Source organism: Alosa pseudoharengus, unplaced genomic scaffold, assembly GCF_046254945.1.
Source record: "Alosa pseudoharengus isolate Yale_2024_CS ecotype anadromous, Long Island Sound unplaced genomic scaffold, YU_APseudo_1.1 YU_APseudo_1.1_scf_18, whole genome shotgun sequence".
Taxonomy (NCBI): Eukaryota; Metazoa; Chordata; class Actinopteri; order Clupeiformes; family Clupeidae; genus Alosa; species Alosa pseudoharengus.
The window spans coordinates 36,477,716-36,498,666 of NW_027468650.1; the positions used below are offsets into that span (position 1 = coordinate 36,477,716).

A 20,951-nucleotide genomic window follows, 5' to 3' on the forward strand; every position below is an offset into this window, starting at 1 on the left:
TTAACCCATTGAGTGTGTTTGGGTGGAGCAGCCCCCTTCCACTGCAATAAGATTGAGCGCCGTGCTAGAAGAGAGGCGAAGGCAAGGGTGTTACGTTTTGCTACAGGCAGCTGAAGCTCTTCTGGGGCAACCCCAAACAGTGCCACAAGAGAATCTGGTTCAATCCTAATTTCTAGAGTGTCAAAAACTGAACGCCAAAAGTCTTCTAGAGTGGGGCAGGACCAGTACATATGAATAAGGGAACCATGTGAGCTCTTGCACTTGTCACATATTGGGGAAATATCTGGATATAATTTAGAAAGTTTTACTTTAGACAGATGGACACGATGTACTACCTTGAACTGAATTAGGGAGTGACGTGCACACATAGAAGATCCATGCACCTGTTTCAGAATAGCCTCCCAGACATGGTCTGAGAAGTCTAAACCTAAGTCTTGCTCCCAGGCTGCCCGGATTGTGACTAAAGGTGGGGAGTCCAGGCCTGATATTAAGTTATATAACCTTGAGACAGAACCCTTTGAAATTGGATCAAGAGAGAGAAACGCATCCAAAGGATTCACAGGTGGTAAAGACGGGAAATTTGGAACCTGACGCTGTACATAGTGCCTCGCCTGAAGAAATCTAAAAAAATTGTAGTAGGCAGATCAAACTGCTTTGACAGCTGCTGAAAAGAGGCAAATGTGTTCTCTATAAACAGGTCCTGAAAACAGTGTAGTCCTACTTCATGCCAGTTTTGAAAAGTTTTATCCTGCATTGATGGTGCAAAAAAGTGATTAAATGCTATGGGGCTTAAAAGAGAAGATCTCTGAAAGCCAAACGTCCTCCTGAACTGAACCCACACCCTAAGAGAATGGTTCACCACTGGGTTATTGGTAGGCTTATGACCAATCCCAGGCAGAGCAGCACCCAAAAATCCTGACAGAGAGATCTGCCTACAGACACTATTCCATGGAGACCCAGGATGGACAGTCATTCTTAAGATGAAAACACCACCAGTATAACATACATCGTATGTTAGCTGCCCAGTAGTAGTATTTAAAATTGGGTAGGGCCATGCCACCCTGGGCCTTTGGCCTTTGGAGAAAAGCCTTACGCAGTCTAGGTTTTTTGCCATTCCAAATATATGATGAGATGATAGAATCTAAAGATTTGAAAAAAGATAGAGGGACAAGAACTGGTATGCACTGGAACAGATACAAATACTTGGGAAGAACATTCATTTTAATTGAGTTGATACGGCCAATTAGAGTCATATTAAGAGGCAACCATTTAGAAAGGTCTTGTTTAATTTGCTCTAACAGTTTAACAAAATTAGCCTTAAAGAGATGGTTAAAAGAGTGTGTAACAGATATCCCAAGGTATGTAAAACTACTCTGAGCAATCTTAAAAGGTATATTTAAGTGTAGCTGTGATGCCTCATGATTAATAGGAATGAGTTTGCTCTTGTGCAAGTTCAGTTTATATCCAGAGAATTGACTACATTTCTTAAGCAAAGACAGAACAGCTGGTAACGACACATCTGGATTGGAAATATACAGCAAAAGGTCATCGGCGTACATCGACACCTTGTGTTCAGTGCCTCCCCGCAGCACGCCTGAGATCTGACTGGATTCCCGCATGGCAATCGCGAGTGGCTCAATGGCCAGGACAAAAAGCAAAGGACTCAGAGGACAGCCCTGTCGGGTTCCACGGTGTAGATTAAATGGACTGGAGTATTGACTATTGGTTAAGACTGACGCAGAAGGGGAGCTGTACAGCAGCCTTATCCAAGAAATGAAAACACTGCCAAAACCAAACTTCTCTAGAACAGCAAATAAGTAGTCCCACTCCTCCCTATCAAATGCCTTTTCTGCATCCATAGAAACTACACACACTGAAACAGATTTTGAAGGAGTATACAGAATATTGAAAAGACGACGGATATTAAAGAATATCCGGGTTTGTTAAAAAAATGTCGGTTTTTAACAAACCCGGTCAGATCAGGAGATATCACAGCAGGGAGGACATCCTCAAGTCTTCTAGCCAACACCTTTGCTAAAATTTTCACATCAGTGTTTAGCAATGAGATAGGCCTGTACAGTCTAATGGGTCTTTCCCACTTTTAGCCAACAATGAAATGCAGGCCTGATTCATTGTTGGTGGAAGAGTCCCCTTTTCAAGAGATTCTGTGAGAACCAAACTTAGGTGACCAGAGAGCTGCATAGAAAATTTCTTGTAGAATTCTACAGGGAACCCATCTGGACCTGGGGATTTTCCAGACTGCATTGAAAATATGGCTGCCATAACTTCTCCCTGTGTAATAGGTTCCTCAAGACGTGTCTTATAGTCTGATGATATAACAGGAACATTCAATCCACAAAGGAAACTGTCCATTTCCTTTTTATTCAATGAAGAATCAGAAGTGTATAAATTGCAATAAAATTCTCTAAATTTAGAATTGATCTCATTAGGATCACAAGTTATTCCTCCATCATCAAGCCGCAAGCCACTGATAACCTGTTTAGCTCTAGCCCCGCGAAGCTGGCTAGACAGCAGTTTCCATGTCTTCTCTCCGTGTTCATAGAAGTTACTTCTATTCCTCTGTAAAAGGTGTACAGTTTCTTGGGTTGAAAGCAGATCAAATTCAGTTTTCAGTTTTAAGCGTTCCCTGTACAGTTCAGGAGCAGGACTGGTTGCATATCATCTATTCAAGTCTTTAATCTGCTCTATAAGGTCTGTTTGCTGTTCTTTCCTGATTTTTTCTCGGTTGGCTGCGAAATAAATGATCTGTCCTCTGAGATAAGCTTTAACCCTTAGAACCCGATTGACGCAAAGTGCGTCAAAAAACACACCCTTTCTTCTCTGTTACATTGCTCCGCGACTGTTCATCGCAACGAGATAAAACCTTTATTGCATGACAGAGAAGAAGTGGGGCTTTCCAAAGAGACTACGCACTTGTCTGTACGATCAAGTATGAAAATGTAAAAAAATCATGAAATTAAATCAAATTGCATCATATTTACAGTCTATACTTCTGCGCACCCAATACTCTCTTTTGAATTACTCGCGAACCCGTGATCGCACAGATATGGCAAGCATATCAGATGAAAGAGGAGAAACAGGGCTATCCATATTGATGTCAATTGATGAACATTTTGCCCATGTTCAGGGTGGAAAATAAAAAAGAAAGATTTTAATAAGACAAGTCAAATTGGTGTTTTCAAAAAGAAGGGATCATGGAGAATAAGGAAAAACATATTTAAAAAATCTTTGTATATCCCCACAAGGTGTTTGGGTGCTCTGAAAATGATAACCAAAATGATTTTTCAGACTTGTGAGGTCTGCTGTTCAGACCCTGAAGGGATTTATTTTCTGTTCATTGCTTTTTGTGAGAGTGTTTCTACTTATCTCAGTAAGGAAAACAAATCAAGAGCCTATGTTGAGTACAAATATGTCTTCTGAAGGCTTAAACAGAGCCCAGCCAAAAACTCCAATACAATTTCTATCAACTTTGAGGGACAGCTATGACAATGCAGGATTATCCAGACCAAACGTGACGATTTTGCTACATACTATTCCTATTTATGTACCACCAAGCAAAATTTGAGCCTCCTACATGGTTTAGTTCTTGCACTGTGGGCTTGTGAACTTTGACAAAAAAAAGAGGCTCGACAAAATCCACACCCCCCTCCCCTTGTAAAACTGGCTGTATCTTGGAAAGTATTGATCTTACATAAGAGTAATTTTACAGTGTGTCTCCTGGGTAACATAGGTACACCTGGTAATTTTTTCAGATTTTTTTGAGACCTAAGTGCGTGGGCCCTGGTTGAACTGACGTGGAATGACCCTACTCCTGTCTTTAAATGCCTCAGATGGGAAAGGACCCGGTTAGGTCACAAGTCATTAGGATTGCTATTAAGATAATAAGAGCTGGGGGGTGTGCACTGCACCCACCAGCCGCCAAGTGCTAGGTTACTATTAGTCTGAACAGAAAAGTGGCTATAACACTGAATCACATAAGCATATTTAAATCAAGGTCAGCTAAACAAATCCCCTCCTTCCCCAAAAAGGTATCCCACCCCCCTATCCTACCCTTGTCCCCTGTCTGTAACCCTGTCAGGACCCAAACCAAAACCCCTAAAGCTACTGTTCCACACAGCAGCAAGCTCCTAAGGACATTCCTTCATCCACCTAAAACCATTCCGATTGTTACCATTTCAAGCCTCTATTCCCACAAAGACAGTTTCATTCTAAAAACCTTTAAAATACTAATTGTATCTCTGAACTTTCAGTTTGAGTGTTGAACCTGAGAAGAACTTTTCATTTGATGACATGTAACACAATTACACTTTAACCATCAATGGATTGTATAATTGGAGTTCTGCCCAATACATATATAACAGGAAATAAAATAAAATAAGATTAACTCCCTCCTGAGACAACGGGTGTGTTCGAAACGGGAGACAGCTGCCTACTGCCTCCCTCCCTACATAGAGAGCTGTCTCACTAGACATGACTTTGGATTAAATGCATCTTTTAAAAATGAGCGTAGCACTCTAGAATCTTTGGTTAACACTACGGTATGACGTTAGCAAAGGCCTGACGTTAAACTAAATTAGCTTACGTAAGCTAGCAGGCTAACGGTATAATTTAGTTTTACGGCCGGCAGATATATCAGACCAGACGCTATTAATGGTTACAACAATGGCATAATCAGATAGTAAATTGTTTTTTTCTAATCTGTAATCTACAAATCTAAGCAAACTAAGGTCACACAAATGACATTTTAAACAGATTCAGCAGCCATTACCGATGTCATCCGCCATGTTTTTTTACCTTTCGCAGCTGTTTCAGACGTTGCCGCAAGGGATTATGGGTAGGAGGGAGCATGAAGTGTGCATCGATGCTGCCTTCAAAAATGACCGTTATTTGGGAATTCTAAGATATCTTAAAAGGCAGCAGAATTCAGAATTCAGACCTACTGAAAAATAGAACCTCCACTGAATGTTAGCGCATGAAATTAGTGAGCAAGACAGGGGAATGCAGTGGTTAACGTTAGCCAACAGTCTAACAATAGCCGCCTTAGTTAGCCTACAATTTGGTTTTGACAATAACATTAACAATAACAACGCTAGCACAGGATATAACTGTAACTGAAATCACACTTAATATAGCTATTTAGATTAGTAGCCTATATTGGCATGCATGTTTTAAACCCTGATATTATGCCCAATCCACGAAAGTTATCTGAAGCTAGCAAAGAGGGTTACATTTAGGAGGGAGAAAGGCGCTCTACATACTGCTTAGCCTCCGCCACTGATTTCAACCATTGCTTCTCACCGTTTGGCAACGCAATACGGAGACGTGCAGGATAGAGGAGAGAGGGTCTAAGTCCTCGATTGTAAAGAGCAGACATGACTTCACGGTACTCAGCCCGTTGAGCAAGCACTTCAGCCGGATAGTCCTCGTAGATACGGATCTGCTGCCCTCGGTATTCAAGTTTCCCTCGCTTGCGTGCCTCTCGGATTAGTCGGTCCTTGACTTGGAATTTATGAAGTCGTATCAGCACCGGACGCGGTCTCTCTCCCGGCTTGGGTGCCAGAGTGCGATGAGCCCTGTCAACCTCCGGAGGAGATGGCAGCACCTGTTGTCCAAAGACTTCGGTGAGAAAGGTAGGAAAGAATTCCGATGGCCGAGGTCCCTCAACCGACTCGGGCAGACCCACGACACGAATATTTTGTCTCCTGCTGCGCCCCTCTAGGTCGCATAGCTTGGCGCGGAGATGGTCATTGCTAGCCTGTAAACGCGAACACATATCTTCCAGGTTTGTGGCTCGTTGAGCCATGTCCTCAGCCGCTGTTTCGAGTGATGTAATTCGCTGTTCTTGGCTATCCAGTGTAGATTGAAGCAGGTTCAATTTGGATTCTAAAACCTGAAAAGACGATTTAAACTCGCAGACAACTTAGTTGTTGATTCAGCAGGGCCACTATGCTATCCATGGTCACGCTAGCTGTACCCTCATCCTTTTTGGAGCTCTTCCCAGCCTTGGTTGACATGGTATGACTAGTTAGAGAGTTTTAAATGGAAACTCGAAACTTAGAGATCCGGTGAAAAAAAAACTGTATTTTATGTAGCTTATGCAAATAGGTTCAAAAGTTAAAACGTGAATAGGTTAGTGGGAGGCTGTGGTTCCTGTGTCTATTCCATTAGCCCGCCAACCGGAAGTCAATATGATGCAATTTGATTTAATTTCATGATTTTGTTTTTACAGACTAGTGCATAGTCTCGTTGGAAAGCCCCAATTCTGCTCTGTCACGCAATAAAGGTTTCATCTTGCTACGATGAACAGTTCCAGAGCAATGTAACAGAGAACAAAGGGTGTGTTTGTTGACGCACTTTGCGTCAATCGGGTTCTAAGGGTTAAGAAACTTTTGGCAGCTTTTGGGTGGCCTTTGAATCAGCTGCTAACTGTATGGGCGGCCATATTATATTTCCTAACATCAAATGGGTATTTTGATTACTTTCAGTTTGGTTTTCGGGCAAATCACAGCACTGAAACAGCTCTCATTAAGGTTTTCAATGACATACGCCTCAACACAGATTCAGGTAAAACATCAGTCCTAGTGCTACTGGACTTGCAGCATTTGACACTATTGATCACAATATTTTATTACACAGACTAGAACACTGGGTTGGATTTACAGGCATAGTTATCAACTGGTTCAAATCATATCTACAAGAAAGGAGCTTCTTTGTTGCCATCGGAAACTGTACCTCAACACCAACGTCCTTGACCTGTGGTGTTCCCCAGGGGTCGATTATGGTGGATTTTCATGATTTAAAAGGGATGTAATCATGGGTTTCATTAGTGTTAATATTATTGCATGGGTTTTCATGTTTTAGAAGAATGTAGTCATGAGTGTCATAAGTTTTCATGTCACTGCATGTGCTGTGAGCAGTGTGAGGTCATTGTATCTTGTGTAGGCCAGACCAACCAAGGGGGCAGGCGAACGTTCGGAGAGCGTAGACACTATGGCGGATCTGAGGCTAAATAGTAGACCAGTTCACCTAGCCATCCCCATTGAAGACAATTCAATTTAGGCGCCACTTTGACATCAAATAACGTTACAGCTGAAGCGTTTTAAGCCTTTATATGAACTTTTTCTATTTCCGGAGTAATACAACATTGTGTGATTAACGTCATAACCTCATAACTGACTTACAGACTGAGTAATAAACTTTTTTCCGAAATCAATGCTAAAGTGACGTTATAAGCATATAGCCAGAGCGGGTGAAAGCGTCGCACAGGAGCAAAATAACCGTATTCTCTGGATAAGAACGAAAGCATCGGAGCACAACATTTCAGCTAAATTTTGATGGATTGACAGTAGCCTAGGCTATGAATGTGGCGAGTGCTGTTTATATTAAATCACATTTATCTACGAACAACTAGGACATTTAAAACAGTAATGTAGACATGGTGGTAACGAAGTAAGTGGCTATATACCCAATCTCTCGGTGCAGCTATCACAAGAGTTACACAAGTCAGACTACGTGCCTACGTTACATTTACGTCCCCTTAGCCTGCGCAGAAAGCCTCGTCGACCAACAGGAAACGGTTGAAATTTGCTTCACCCGCCTCGATTGACGTCTACGTGATGACTCTGTCCATATCTTTTACTGTCTATGAGACCAACTATCAGAGGAGTGGGGTGAGTGGAAAAGTACTGGGGGTACCATGATGAGAGCATCTCCTCCTTACATGGTCAAGGGAAGGGGGATGTTATCAAGCTGGTGAGGACCGAACAGGACAGGGAGTATGAGGTCACCGTGTCTTATGATTTAGGGCAGGGGTCTCAAACACCCGGCCCGCGGGCCAAATCCGGCCCGCGCCCTGCCCAATTCCGGCCCGCGACGTATGACAAAATAATAATGTAATCCGGCCCTTGAGGCTATTAATTGCGACAAACAACGATACTGATTAAAATAGACGATAGATCCAGGTACGGTGACAAATCTCATTTGTAGGCCTACTCTGCTCCACTATGTGCAAGACATCCAGAGCTTGATTCAAACCCAAAATCGCTGCGCAAAGTTTTCAGGAAATACTATGTCCAAATCTGTCCAGTATTTACTGAAAGGTGCATAATTTTGAGGTGCTTGCCATCCAGTGACAAATTAGATGGGTAAATTTACCCCCTTCATAAACTTTTGTTTTACTCAAAGATTTTTACATTTACAGTAGGACTTTATCTCTGACCACTTTCAAGCCATGGCCTTTTGAACTTTTGATATAAAAATCCAATGGTGTTGCTTTCTTAACCCTGATGCCTAGTTTGCCAGGTTTAAAAAAGTTATGAGAGGAAATATTTTTATTTGGTGTGAAACACACACACATACCTGTTTTTATGTTTTTCATTTATTTTATAATTTGTATTAATATTTATTTTATCATTATTTTATTTATAAGCTAAGGTTGCTAGCACAGGTGTCTAAAACTAGATAAAAACACTTGCACTTTCTGTTTGCAGTTTTGTGTGGTATTTGAAAAAAAGAACATTGCATTTTCAGAAATAGCCGGCCCTCCAATCAGATGACGTTGGCAGAATTGGCCCCCAGCTCATTTGAGTTTGAGACCCCTGATTTAGGGTCTGTCCAGCTAGGAAGAGAATCAGATAAGAAGGCCCTATTTCCCCAAACTGGAAAGAACCAGAAAACCACTATTTTACATATGTTGCCTATGCATTAGACAGGTTTGCATATAGTTTTATGCATGATGGGAAGATGGTTTCCACCAATGTAAGCGACCCTGCTTAATGTTGATTGGTTAAAGGTGTTTTTGGGGATGGCTCGAGAAGGCGGCACTTCTCGAGGGCCGAGGGTATAACATATAGTGTATAGCCATCCATAGGCAGATATCTATTTGGGGGCCCCAGCTGATGACATCTCCTCCCTATTGCTTTGATGGTTGGTCTGGACTTTGGTTAGGCTGTACTATCATTGCAATATGGTGAATAAAAATCAACAGTCCTCAGAAAATCTTCTGTCTACATTGTCTTCTTCGGACGCCTTGTTCCGGAGTGCTAAATTACTAAATAGTCAAGTGCTAATTGTTATTTGGACAATTGGATTCGGAAGTGAACATTTTCCACGACACGATCTTGGGGCCACTATTATTCAACCTCTATATACTTCCACTTGGACAAATCATTTCATAGCATAGCTATGCAGATGACACAAATTTACTTAGCTCTGTCACCAAACGACTATGGTCCCCTTGAATCTCTGTCAGTGTATAGCAGTGGTTCTCAAACTTTTTCTTTCATTCCCCATTTTGATCAAGGGGGCATTTTCGAGCCCTACCTGTCCCTCATCGCTCTAAGAAAGTGGTAGGTCAAGATTAAAATTGTCAAATTTATTGAAATAATGCCAAGTTCTAAATATATCCTCTTCAGCTCTATCCTAAAATCAGCTGGTGCTGCAGATATAATAATAAATAAATACATAATGTGCCATTGTAAATTAAACACACATATTTCTGTTTTCCAGCAACATATTAGGAAGCATAGGCCAATATTTTACAGCATTGTACAATATACTCAATGAAAAACCAACATGCTGCATTAAATGGATCCATAATCCAGTCATACTGAGCACTGCTGGTTGGGAAATATTTTTGAAATAAACTTTGCAGGGATGTGATGTAGGCCTACTGTTTAATACATGGGATCAGTGGCTCCCGAATCAGACGTTTTAGCGATTTCACTCAGATTCTCAAAGGCATAATACTGTCGCGATCGAGGCGCCTGTCCCATACCTCAAGTTTTTTGGTGAATGCGGTAATCTTAGCTATGTGAGGTAGGTGCTTGTCTTTGCCTTGTAACTGGAGATTTAACTCATTGAGCTTTCCAAATATATCGCTAAGATAGGCCAGCTTCGTCAAGAAATGTTCATTAGTGAACGTGCTTGCATATTCAAACATGCGCTCTTCCTCTAAGAAGAGGCGACTCGGAGCTCAAACACACGCGAAAGCACTTTACCTCGGGAAAGCCACCTTGCCTCGCTGTGAAACAGTACAGCCTTTTGGTCAGCTCCCATCTCCTTGCAAAGTGCGGAGAATAGACGCGCTTTTAAGGGCCGGGTCTTGATGAAATTCACCACTCTCACAACCTCGTTCAAAATCTCATTCAGGTCGGGACTAACTAAGCTGCCTTGACACGAGCGCTTCCCTATGAATAACACAGTGCGTCCATTGCGCATCATGTGCTATCTGGGCCTAGGCTACAGATAAAAAATAAATTAAAAAAACTCCTGTTTTTCAAGTCAGTTCGCGCCCCTTCTGGCATGTTTCCCACAGTTTGAGAAACGCTGGTGTATAGAATAAATCAACACCTGGTTGTCTCAAAATTTTCTTCAGCTGAACAAAGAAAAAACTGAAGTAATTATATTTGGTAAAAAGGAGGAAAAACTTAGGGTTGTCACTCTCCTTGACACAAAAGGGTTGAAAGCAAAGGATACTGTTAAAAATCTTGGTGTATCAATTGACAGTGATCTAAATTTCAACAGCCACATGAAAGCGATAACTAAATCAGCTTTTTACCACCTCAAAAATATTGCCAATTGGCTGATATCAAAAGGTGATTTAGAAAAACTAATTCATGCATTTATCTCCAGCAGGATTGATTACTGCAATGGACTTTTCACAGGCCTTCCTAAAAAGACTATTAAACAGCTTCAGGTGATGCAAAATGCAGCAGCTATGGTTCTCACAAAAACTAAAAGAACTGACCATATTACTCCAATTCTTAAGTCCCTGCACTGGCTTCCAGTAAAGTCAGAATTGACTTTCAAGCACTACTGCCTGTTTATAAACCACTAAATGGAGCAGGACCTAAATACCTATCAGACATGCTTCAGCAGTACACACCTTCCAGACAGTGTTCGAATTACCCCGTCGTTTCCGGGGGGGCCCACTTGGGTGGTGGGGGGGGGGGTGAAATCTATGAAACAATCATCTACAAAACAGCTGTCTTTATCACATCTCGGCTAAGCCTACTGGAGATAGTCCCAAAGTGGCCTATTGGTCTCTTTCTGGGTATTTTTTTCCCGTTTTCCACGCAGTTGATGGACGATGCCCAGCCTTGAGCCATGATTTCACGAATGGCTAGGGTTGAACTGGACCAGGGGAGGCGCATTGACGCTCAGAAAAAAGAAGCGCATTTAAGCTGCGCTCCCTTAAACGATTTCTGGCTTTGTCATCAATGTCATTAAGCGCAGAGAATCCTCTCTCGCATTCTGCCGAAGTAGGCTAGGTAAAAACGTGTTGCCTGTGATGACGAGTTTCTTCAGGCAGGACCCTTCCCTTGCCCCTTGCATTTTAAATCCCCGATACTCCTCGACATACATTCCTTTTAACTTTTTCCACTGCTGCTAATTGCTCAATCGCTAACAACGCTCTAGCAAAATAATAACAACTCGATTCAGAGGAGGGTGAGATCGGACAGGACAGGGGGCTATTATGCGGAGCAGTGCCCCTGCAGTCTGTGGGGGAAATACACATTGCAACCAACGGGGAAAATGTAGATTATCATAGTTACGGGTTGGCAACTTGACAATGAATGAGTGGGCCCCCTCTGACGGTGATTTCGAGCAGAACTAGAAGTGCCCTGGCCAGAACTAAGGGGGCTGGGCACTACCGGGCCCTATGGTAATTCGAACACTGCTTCCAGACCTCTCAGGTCTCAGGAGAAAAACCTGTTAGTAAAACCTGCTGTTAGAACTAAACATGGTGAAGCAGCTTTTAGTTGCTATGCGGCTCAGCTCTGGAACCAACTTTCGGATGGCATTAAAAAGGCCCCAACCGTAAGCCAGTTTTAAATCTAGACTTAAGACCAAACTGTTCTCAGATGCTTTCTGCTAACTGCACTGAGTTAGAAATTCTGAATCTGCCTTGAAAATTATTCTACCTTGTGTCTTTTATTTTGTCTTTTTAATTATTGTTTATTTTCAAATTATTTTACCTTGTGCATTTTATGTTTTTTATTTATTATTATGATATTTACCTTTTAATCTATTCTTTCACTATTGCCCTTTTATGCTTTTATTTGTTATTACTGTTTCCTTTTGTTTAAGTAAAGCACATTGAATGACCTCTGTGTATGAAATGCACTATATAAATAAACTTGACTTTTTTTCAAATTCTCACTTCCTGAAATATTTTTGGGCACCCCTTCTAAGATGTCTTAAGGTGATGATATACGGGGCAAGTTTTTGGGCAATGTTGCAGAGCATGTTGAAACCCAAACAGGGCATTTTACCTCAACAAATGCTTAAAAAAATAACATGCATTTTTACGTATGTGCTGAGGGGTTAAGAAAACATATTTTTTTCCAGTAAACTGTTAGCTACCACTGCTCCATTGAGATTTAATGGGATTTGGCTAACTAACAGTGGTTTTGCTGACAAGGTTATCGTAAGCTATGGGGTCATTGCCAGTTGTTTGTTGCCCTCATTAGTTGCCCTGTGTCTCACCTGGCTGCTCGTTGCCGGCAACATTGCACGGCAACAATGCCCGAAAAATTGCCCCGTGTATCATCAGCTTTAGGATCATGCAAGGAACATACAGTATGTACAAAATGTCATGCTTCTATCCTCCACGTAATGATTTTTCCCATCAATATAAGTTTTGTAGAAAAGTATTAATCCTGGACCACACTCTATACAACTATACCAAGAGTTTTTTGTGTTAGAGAAACCATGTACAAATATTTAAAGGGACACCAGGCAAGCCTGATGCTTTTTCTCTACGAAACTCCCCCTTCGCTCGGTCTGAAGCTCTTTTCCTTTTCTTTGCATCTTCCGTCAAGGGTTTTTGCTGCTTTTTCGCCGGCTCTGCCATTATGCACACGTTTGCAACAATCGCTAGCATTTAGTTAGCCTGCATCTGTGCTGTGGATGCAGGATATAATTGATCCTGCTTCGGTCGGCGGGTAGGATACACTGAACTTGCAAGCGGGATATTCTTCCTACAGGCAGTAGGGGCGGGCGAGAGAGTCTTCATTCGCCCTGTAATGAGTCATTTAACCATATACCGATTTACGAAGATGAGTAATTAACACGAAAACGTTGCCTGGTGTCCCTTTAATTATTTTTCCTATACACAAATAAGCTATACATACCTGATAAGGCACAATGCTCTCATGGGCAGTACCCCAGCGTTTTGCCTCCTTCTTTGCGTTGAGGTAGTTTGAAGCAATATGTGTTAGACAAGCAACCTAAGAGATGGAGACAGACAGAACAAAAAAGATAATAGAGATTTGTGAGGAAATATTGAGGGGGGCTCCTATTATCCGATAGGCGTCACACTTGACTAGGATCAAAGTGCCTCCAATTAATTTTGCAGTTTCACTATCTGGTTAAGTGGTGTTTTCAGGCTCAAAATGAAACCCTCAAAATATTATGATTTCTATTACTTACTGTATATATATATATATTATTTTTCACTTGAAACTGCTGCAGTTTTGAGTAAGACCGGAATATGCATTTGTGGCCATCCGGAATCGGGAAGCGGGAATCGGATTTGTGACCGAAAGGTGGCTGGTTCGATCCCTGACTGCTAGGGAAAATGTGGGTGGGGGGGGGGTGATTGAACAGCGCTCTCCCACATCCACATCCAAAACCGGCAACTACTCTCCAGGCGCCAGGATTAAGGCTGCCCACTGCTCCAGGTGTGTATGTGTGCTCGTAGTGTGCTCACTGCTCTGAGGGTGTGTGTGTGTTTGATTGGATGTACACTGTGCGTGGGTGTATTGTACACTATGGGATGGGTAAATGCTGAACACAATTTCCTCGTATAGTCAAGTATACTTGGCCTATAAACCTGATTTACATTTTTTACAACTAAACCTTATATAGCATAGTCTTTGGGGGCAGCTTTTCTAAATCAAAGTAAATAACTCTTTTAAGCCATTAACTAGCCTCAAGAACATTATTACACATCTATGTTACTATGGAGAGGGTCTCTGCAGATTTTTTAATCAATGTAAGTGTGGTATAAAAATACACTGTTTGTGCAGTCAGTGCATTACCTTACTATTATTCCGGTCAGCGGCATCTTGTCAGAGGAAAGGATTATTATTATTAGGGCCCGAGCGCCCAAGGCTCTATTGGTTTGGAAGGATTGTTATTGTTATTATTATTATTATTATTATTATTATTATTATTATTATGGTTATTCTGATTTGTGCTTTTTCTCAGAGCATTTTCCTTTTTTGAGGTGGTTAACATTGGCAAAAGTCTTGAAATTTGGCACACACATCAGGTATTGCACAAAGCAGTTATACAAGAGCTTGGCCCAGGCGTGGCCCAGGGACTCTTTAGCGCCCCCTTTATGTGACAGATCCCTTGGTTGGTATATTTTCAGTTACACACACCAAATTTCTATGTACAATGCATTAGCCAGGCCCAACAGGAAGCGAGGTATTTGGGATTTTGTGCGCACTAAGATATGATGAATTATGATGCCAAAAGAGGTGCTTCCCATGGGCGAAAACTCATGAAATTTGGCACACACATCATTTGGTACAATGAATACACAGGGATAAAGGCTTGGCCCCGGACATGGCCCAGGCACTCTCTATGTCACAGAGTCTTGTGGCTGGCATATAGCTTCACCTACATGCACAAAATTGGGTAGGTGTGTGTAACACCTCAAGATGAACAACTTTCATATTACACTCCATTTGCCACGCCTAACAGGAAGTGAGGTATTTGGGATTTTCTGCGTTGTGACATATAATCAATTCTTAAGCACTTCTCCTAGACGATTTATCCAGAGATTTTTTTTATATGTTGTAACGTGCTAAAATGGCGATATGATGAATTTACATACCTTGTCATATAAAAAGAAAATGTGTGAATGTTTGTCATGCATTGATTGACATGGGTGGTTCAGCTTGTGGTGATGAGTGGTGATGAGCGCTGTTTACGTAATGAAGTGACATCTTAGTAAATTCCACACAATATGGCAAAGCACAGCATTCACTTTCTGCGCATAGAAAAACTCAGTATTGGCGCTTTCTTTATATATCCAGCCCTGAGTGTTGGCCTTTGCTAGCTTCTTCAAACTTTGCAAACTCAGCTGGGTGATGGTCTTTCAAGTGCAGCACACATAGACTGGCATAAAATCAGCATGTCTCAGACTGACCGGTCGGTCGCCGGTCATGGCTGATGACGTGAAAATCGGCCAATTCCAGTCACCAGCCGATCAATCGGTGCATCTCTAAATCAGTGCATCTCTTTGCATATGTCCAAAGATTATTATGACCGCCGCTAGCGAAGCTAGCGAAGCGGTCATATAGGGATTGTCAAAGTTTTTTTTTTTTTTTTTTTTTTTCCCCGTCATCTACTTCCTGAAATTTTGGTCAACGATACCCGGGGCACCGAAACACCAGGGCACATGAAATTTGGTGGGTATGTAGCCCCACTAGACTTTTACGGAAAAATTTCGTTTGGTCCCCGGGGGCCACTCCCCCTCCGCGCTGGGCCCCCCGAAACCCAAAAAATGCAGTTTTTCCTCAATAACTACCTGAACCGTGGCACCGAGGATGAAGAAATTTTTATGGTATGTTGGTCTCAAGGGCCCACATCAACTTAGCCCATAATCACTCATTTGTGATTTGCACCCCCCCGGTAAAAAATGAAAATGCAATATCATTCTGCTTTAATCGCCCCTCTCTTCAGTAAAGACGTTCAGAACTGCACCAAATTTTATGTGTATGATTAACCTGACATTCTCTGGGGGTATGCCAAGTTTCGTAGAATTTCATCCATGGGGGGGTCTAAAAAATTAAGTTATGTGTACATTTAGTGACTCTACACTCATTGGCCTGTAGATGGTGGTGCACACATATACACATGCACACACACACACAGGCACCCACATACTATCGGTATTAGAACGGCCGATACATAATTACAAATTCAGTAGGATTAAAAGAAAGCCAAAATAAATATTCATCATCATCATCATCATGGCTGCATTTCCAGTATTGGCGATAAGTAGTCGTTTGTCCACTAGATGGCGCATCGTTGCAGTGAGACGTAATTTTGTTGGAAGTTAATCTTAAATGGGTTGGAAAGACACTATGCTTCCTACAAGGACAAGACTGTAGGCTACAGTAGTTTACCGCAGAGAACGTCTAAGGGTAGGATGATTTCTGCATGACATGTAATTCCCATTTCCTCTTGAAGCCGAAATAAATCTGAGAATGTTTATCGGACATGCTTGTTTTTTACTGCAGGTAGGCTACGTTAATCCTATCAATAGCAGAACGTAGGTAAAATAATGTTACCGTTAGCATGGTTGAGTGATGGAGGCCAATTTGATTATTGATGTATTTGTAGAAAACCATAAATGCGTTTATAAGCTACCAAGCAAATCGATAACAGCACTAATTGTATCTTTCGACTGTCATCTCATTTGCTTATGACCATAACCTAGGCTACTAACAGGAGCTAAGTGAGTTAGCCACAACACGTTCGCTATGTGATGTTTTTTTAATGGAAAATATATAGGCTACCTGAAAGATAACCTGTCTATGATCCCGTGATGATCTACAATCTCCATTTAAACCAGATGTTTTAGAGCGCACGTTGAGATGTATTCAGGGCAGGGCTGTACCTACACATATTTGTTGCACGTGCTACAAAAATCATTCTTTGCGATGAATGATTTAGTACCAACGTTACAAGGGTCAGATACAGTTTTGCCTATGGCTATTCCGTGAGACTGAGGCGCTTTTTGTTTGTTCGAAGTGCGTGTTTAGGGTGTGAGAGGGGAGTCGATGTGCTTTGATTCCAGCTTGGTAGTTGTAGTCTATGCGATTAAAAAACACGTGTGTGTGAAGTATCCAAACAATGATAACGCTTTCATTATGGCTGCTTTAGCCACAGACCTTGAGCTACTGTACAGTGGGTTGGGTTCCGTTTAGAAGTGTCCACTTCATTCGCCCTTTCCGTGATTCACAGCTACGTGAAATGTATTACTACTGATATGCAAAACTATTAACTTTTTCGCCAAGAGGTGGCAGCTTGATACTGTAAGGTGTAAGCCATTGGTTCCAACGGAGATTTTATTTGGGTCGCCAGCATAGCCTAGCGACAATTTGTGTTGTGTAATAGGCCTAGCATAGGGCCTACCTTATATAGCTTATAGTTTGTTAACAGTCACGGTTTTGTCATAACTCCCTCTATGCATTTTTGCATTTAGAATAGCTCTAAAACCGGGGGGCGAACACGTCGCAGGGGGGGCGCCAGTGCGTGGATATCTCAATCGCAAAATTAAACAATATTTCTATCGGGCGCCTACCATGGACTAGGCTGGGTGAAAATCAAAAGATTGCGTCAAAAGATTGAGCTTAACCATTGACCTCATGGTTGCAAAATGCAAGGGAACATGAATCAGCATATTATTTGCACAAACAATAACGGAGAGTAGCTCTTCAACTTTGCCCGTTAAAATGTGTATGAACAGTCTCGCAACGCATTTCATGAAGGCCCTTTGGACATGTCAGTTATTTGCACCACTGGGAAAAACGGCATTTTGTTTTAGACTACTGGTATTTCATTTGTGCATTGACAATAAAGCTGAATATCATTTGAACTAGATGACTAAACTTATGCATATGTAGAAGAAGAAACATTCACAAAAATCCATGACATGACCTCTCTTCTTGATAGCTGTTGAAAACTGCATGGAACTGACAGGGATTGTTTTGTTTAATAATAAATAAATAAATACATTATGCTGCTACCTTCTGCTTTTCCCAAATACAATGTAGCCTACAGGTGTACCTTTCATCAGTCCAGTTGCAATGGATGGACTGTGATGAACTGCCCTACTTGTGATTGTTTAGAGATTTTAAAGGTTTTATAACAATGTTACAGATTTTTTGGCCCAGAAACAAATCTATTCACCTTTGCAGCGCCAGTAGGCTACTTTGTGTGCGGAATGTGTGCAAACACACATTTCAAACAAGCATACACAAAAGTTTCAAGAGTGGGGAATGGAGTAGAAGATGGAGACAAATTCATTAATATGATTTATTTTCGCGGAATGGATGTGCAGGACTGAGCGGCGGTCATATTTTGTACCGCTACGCGGTACATCTAGTTGTCATGATGATACTACAAATAATGTTTTGTGATGTTGGGCATTTTGCATGATGAGATATGGGCTACAAAATCATACTGGGACACTTCCTTGTTATGTTAATTGACAAGTAACCTAAAAACAATTGTATTCATCAGAAATCGAAAAAAGCCATTTTTGTCAGCATAGTCTATAGATGAAGTGATATTATAACAGTTCAACCCCTTATTATCATAAAAGTTGTGTTATAATTAGGGCTGCCAAAATAACGCGTTAATTTCGATTAATTTAATTACAGAAATATTAAAGCATTAAAAAATGAACGCTGATTAATCACATTTCATAGTGATATTTGACACAGTGCAGTCTGGCTTTAGTGACTGAAGGAGGCAGACGAGAAAGCACTGCTTTGAATGAAACATTTAGCCTAGGCTACTTTTTAAAAAGAACGCCCAGACCAATCCTGTTGACAGGAGCATTAATCTACTATTTCTGCAGTAAGGAATTTCCGTTGCCTACCATAGGAGTTCGTCAAGTATGAAGTATCACCTCAATGCAAAGCAATATGGAGGTACGAGTTAGCAGCACACCTCTTGATGATAATAATGCTAGCCTGGTCAAAGTTAACTTTGCTAATGTAGCTTATTATTTGCTTAGCTGACCCTATGAACAACTAACTAACTAACCGAATAACTCCCTTACTAAATTGACTACATTTGTTGCACACTTGAAACAAAATGTCTTCAAAAGTATGTTTAAGGTGGTTACATTTATTTCCATTCCAGTAACTTAACACATTACATTTCCGTTTGCACTTGTAGGCTATGCTGCTTTTCTTGGTCTCGTTTTCCTACTGTAACTGCTCCATTTCTTATCCTGGACTGCCACCAACTGGATAGAAAAGGCAACCTAGTAATTACAGTACCCTCCAGAATTATTGGCACCTTTGCTAAAGTTGACTAAAAACCTGTATCATACATAATATGTTGGGGATTTATTGTAATCTCACAATGAAAAAATAGGAAAAATCCAACCTTGAAGGGAAGCAAATTTATTCTAAAAAAAGGAAAACCTCATAAAGAAATAAATATTTTTAACAAAATTATGTCGCTCACAATTATCGCACCCCTGCTTGTAATACCTTCTTAAGCCTGCCTTTGCCAAAAAAACAGCTTGTAATATTCTCATATGACACCCCATAAAGTTGGAGAATACAAATCAAGGGATTTAAGGCCATTCGTCTTTACTAAATCTCCCCAGATCGTCTAGATTACTAGGTCCACACTTGTGCATTCTCCTCTTTGACTCACCCCACTGTTTTTCTATGGAGTTTAAATCAGGGGACTGAGATGGCAATGGCGGAGGCTTGATTTTGTGTTCAGTAAACCATATTTGTTTTGATCTGGACATTTGTTTTGTTTCATTGACCTGATGAATGATCCAATCATGACCAACTTTTAATGTCTTGGCAGAGATTGACAGATTTCCTTTAAAAATGTTCTTGGTGTTCATGATACCATGCACCGTAATTAGGTTCCTAAGGCCTTTGGGAATAAAAACAGCCCCACAATAGCACAGCCCCTCCACCATAATTCTCATTAGGTATGGGGTTCTTTTCAGTATAGTCGTTCTTCTGTGTACGCCAAACACACCTAAAGTGTTTCTAGCTAAAGAGCGCAATTTTTTATTTAATTTGACAATAGACCACATTTCCAGACAAAGTCACTGTACCATTCAGTAACTCCTGCCGTTTACATTGGTAATTAAATGACTGGACAGGCCTTTACCTGGCATGCCCTCTAAATAATCTATTAGCAGTGAGGTCACTTTTGAAGATTTTTTAGGGGACTTGGTGACCCCAAGATGATACCTTTTTCTGTAACTTTCAAACAGTGGTTCTTATGGAATTTTACCACCATGGGTCATCATGGTGTGTGTGTGTGTCTGTGTGTGTGTGTGGGGGGGGTGATGAAAATGGGGATGGGGGGTGTTGGTGTGTGTGTGTGTGTGTGGGGGGGGTAATGGGGTGAGTGGGGGAGGAGGGTGTACCTGTGTGTGAGGAAGGGGTATGTTGTTTGTTGCCAATCAGGATACTCTCAATGGTACAGCGGTATAAGTTGGTCAGTATTCCACTGTCCATACCAAACTTCCGCAGCCGCCGAAGATAGAAAAGCCACTGACTTGCTGACTTTGTGATCATACCTATATGGTGTGACCAGCTCAGATCCTCACTGATGTTAGTTCCAAGGAATCTGAAGCAGCTGACTCTCTCCACTGCTGTGCCCCCATTGCCAGCTAATTCTTCACCAACACATAACGCCCCTCAATATACTGTACATATTAATGAAAATGTACATCTTACAGAATAATCCATATACTTATTATTTACGGACACATTTGTGTAACCGTTAGTGAGATTAAAGAAAATGGAATTAATGGCTGCTGACTAGTTCATTTTACTTTCATTGTGAGAAAAGTTTTAGAGCAGAAGACCAACAGGAAAAAGATGTAGATGAATATATGAATTAAACTTATACAAGCATGGTGAGGCTAGGCATCACTATTGTTCAGATATCAGCCAAAATGTAAAATTGTTTCTTATAGCGCCACCTAGGGCTGGGCGATAAAACAATAGCGATATGTATCGCAATAGACATGTAATCGATATCAATAAAAAATATGTTTGATGGAACATTCGATAATTAAAAGCAACACACACCTCCCGCCTTACGTTGTCCATAAATAAATAGGCTAAATATATCTTGCATTGTAGCTAGTATGTGCAATTCTACCAGAGTAGGCGATAGAAGTAGGCCTACCT

At 41.2% G+C, this 20,951-nt stretch overlaps 1 protein-coding gene across 3 annotated transcripts in view; it reads right to left on the bottom strand.

The window, feature by feature from the left end:
* sugct (succinyl-CoA:glutarate-CoA transferase) overlaps window positions 1-20,951 on the bottom strand; it is a 146,611-nt gene that overhangs the window by 55,278 nt on the left and 70,382 nt on the right. For all 3 annotated transcript variants that reach the window (XM_076291095.1, XM_076291094.1, XM_076291093.1), the window contains one exon: window positions 13,158-13,253. In XM_076291095.1, the coding sequence (XP_076147210.1) occupies window positions 13,158-13,253 (96 nt within the window). The remainder of the gene's footprint in view (window positions 1-13,157; window positions 13,254-20,951) is intronic.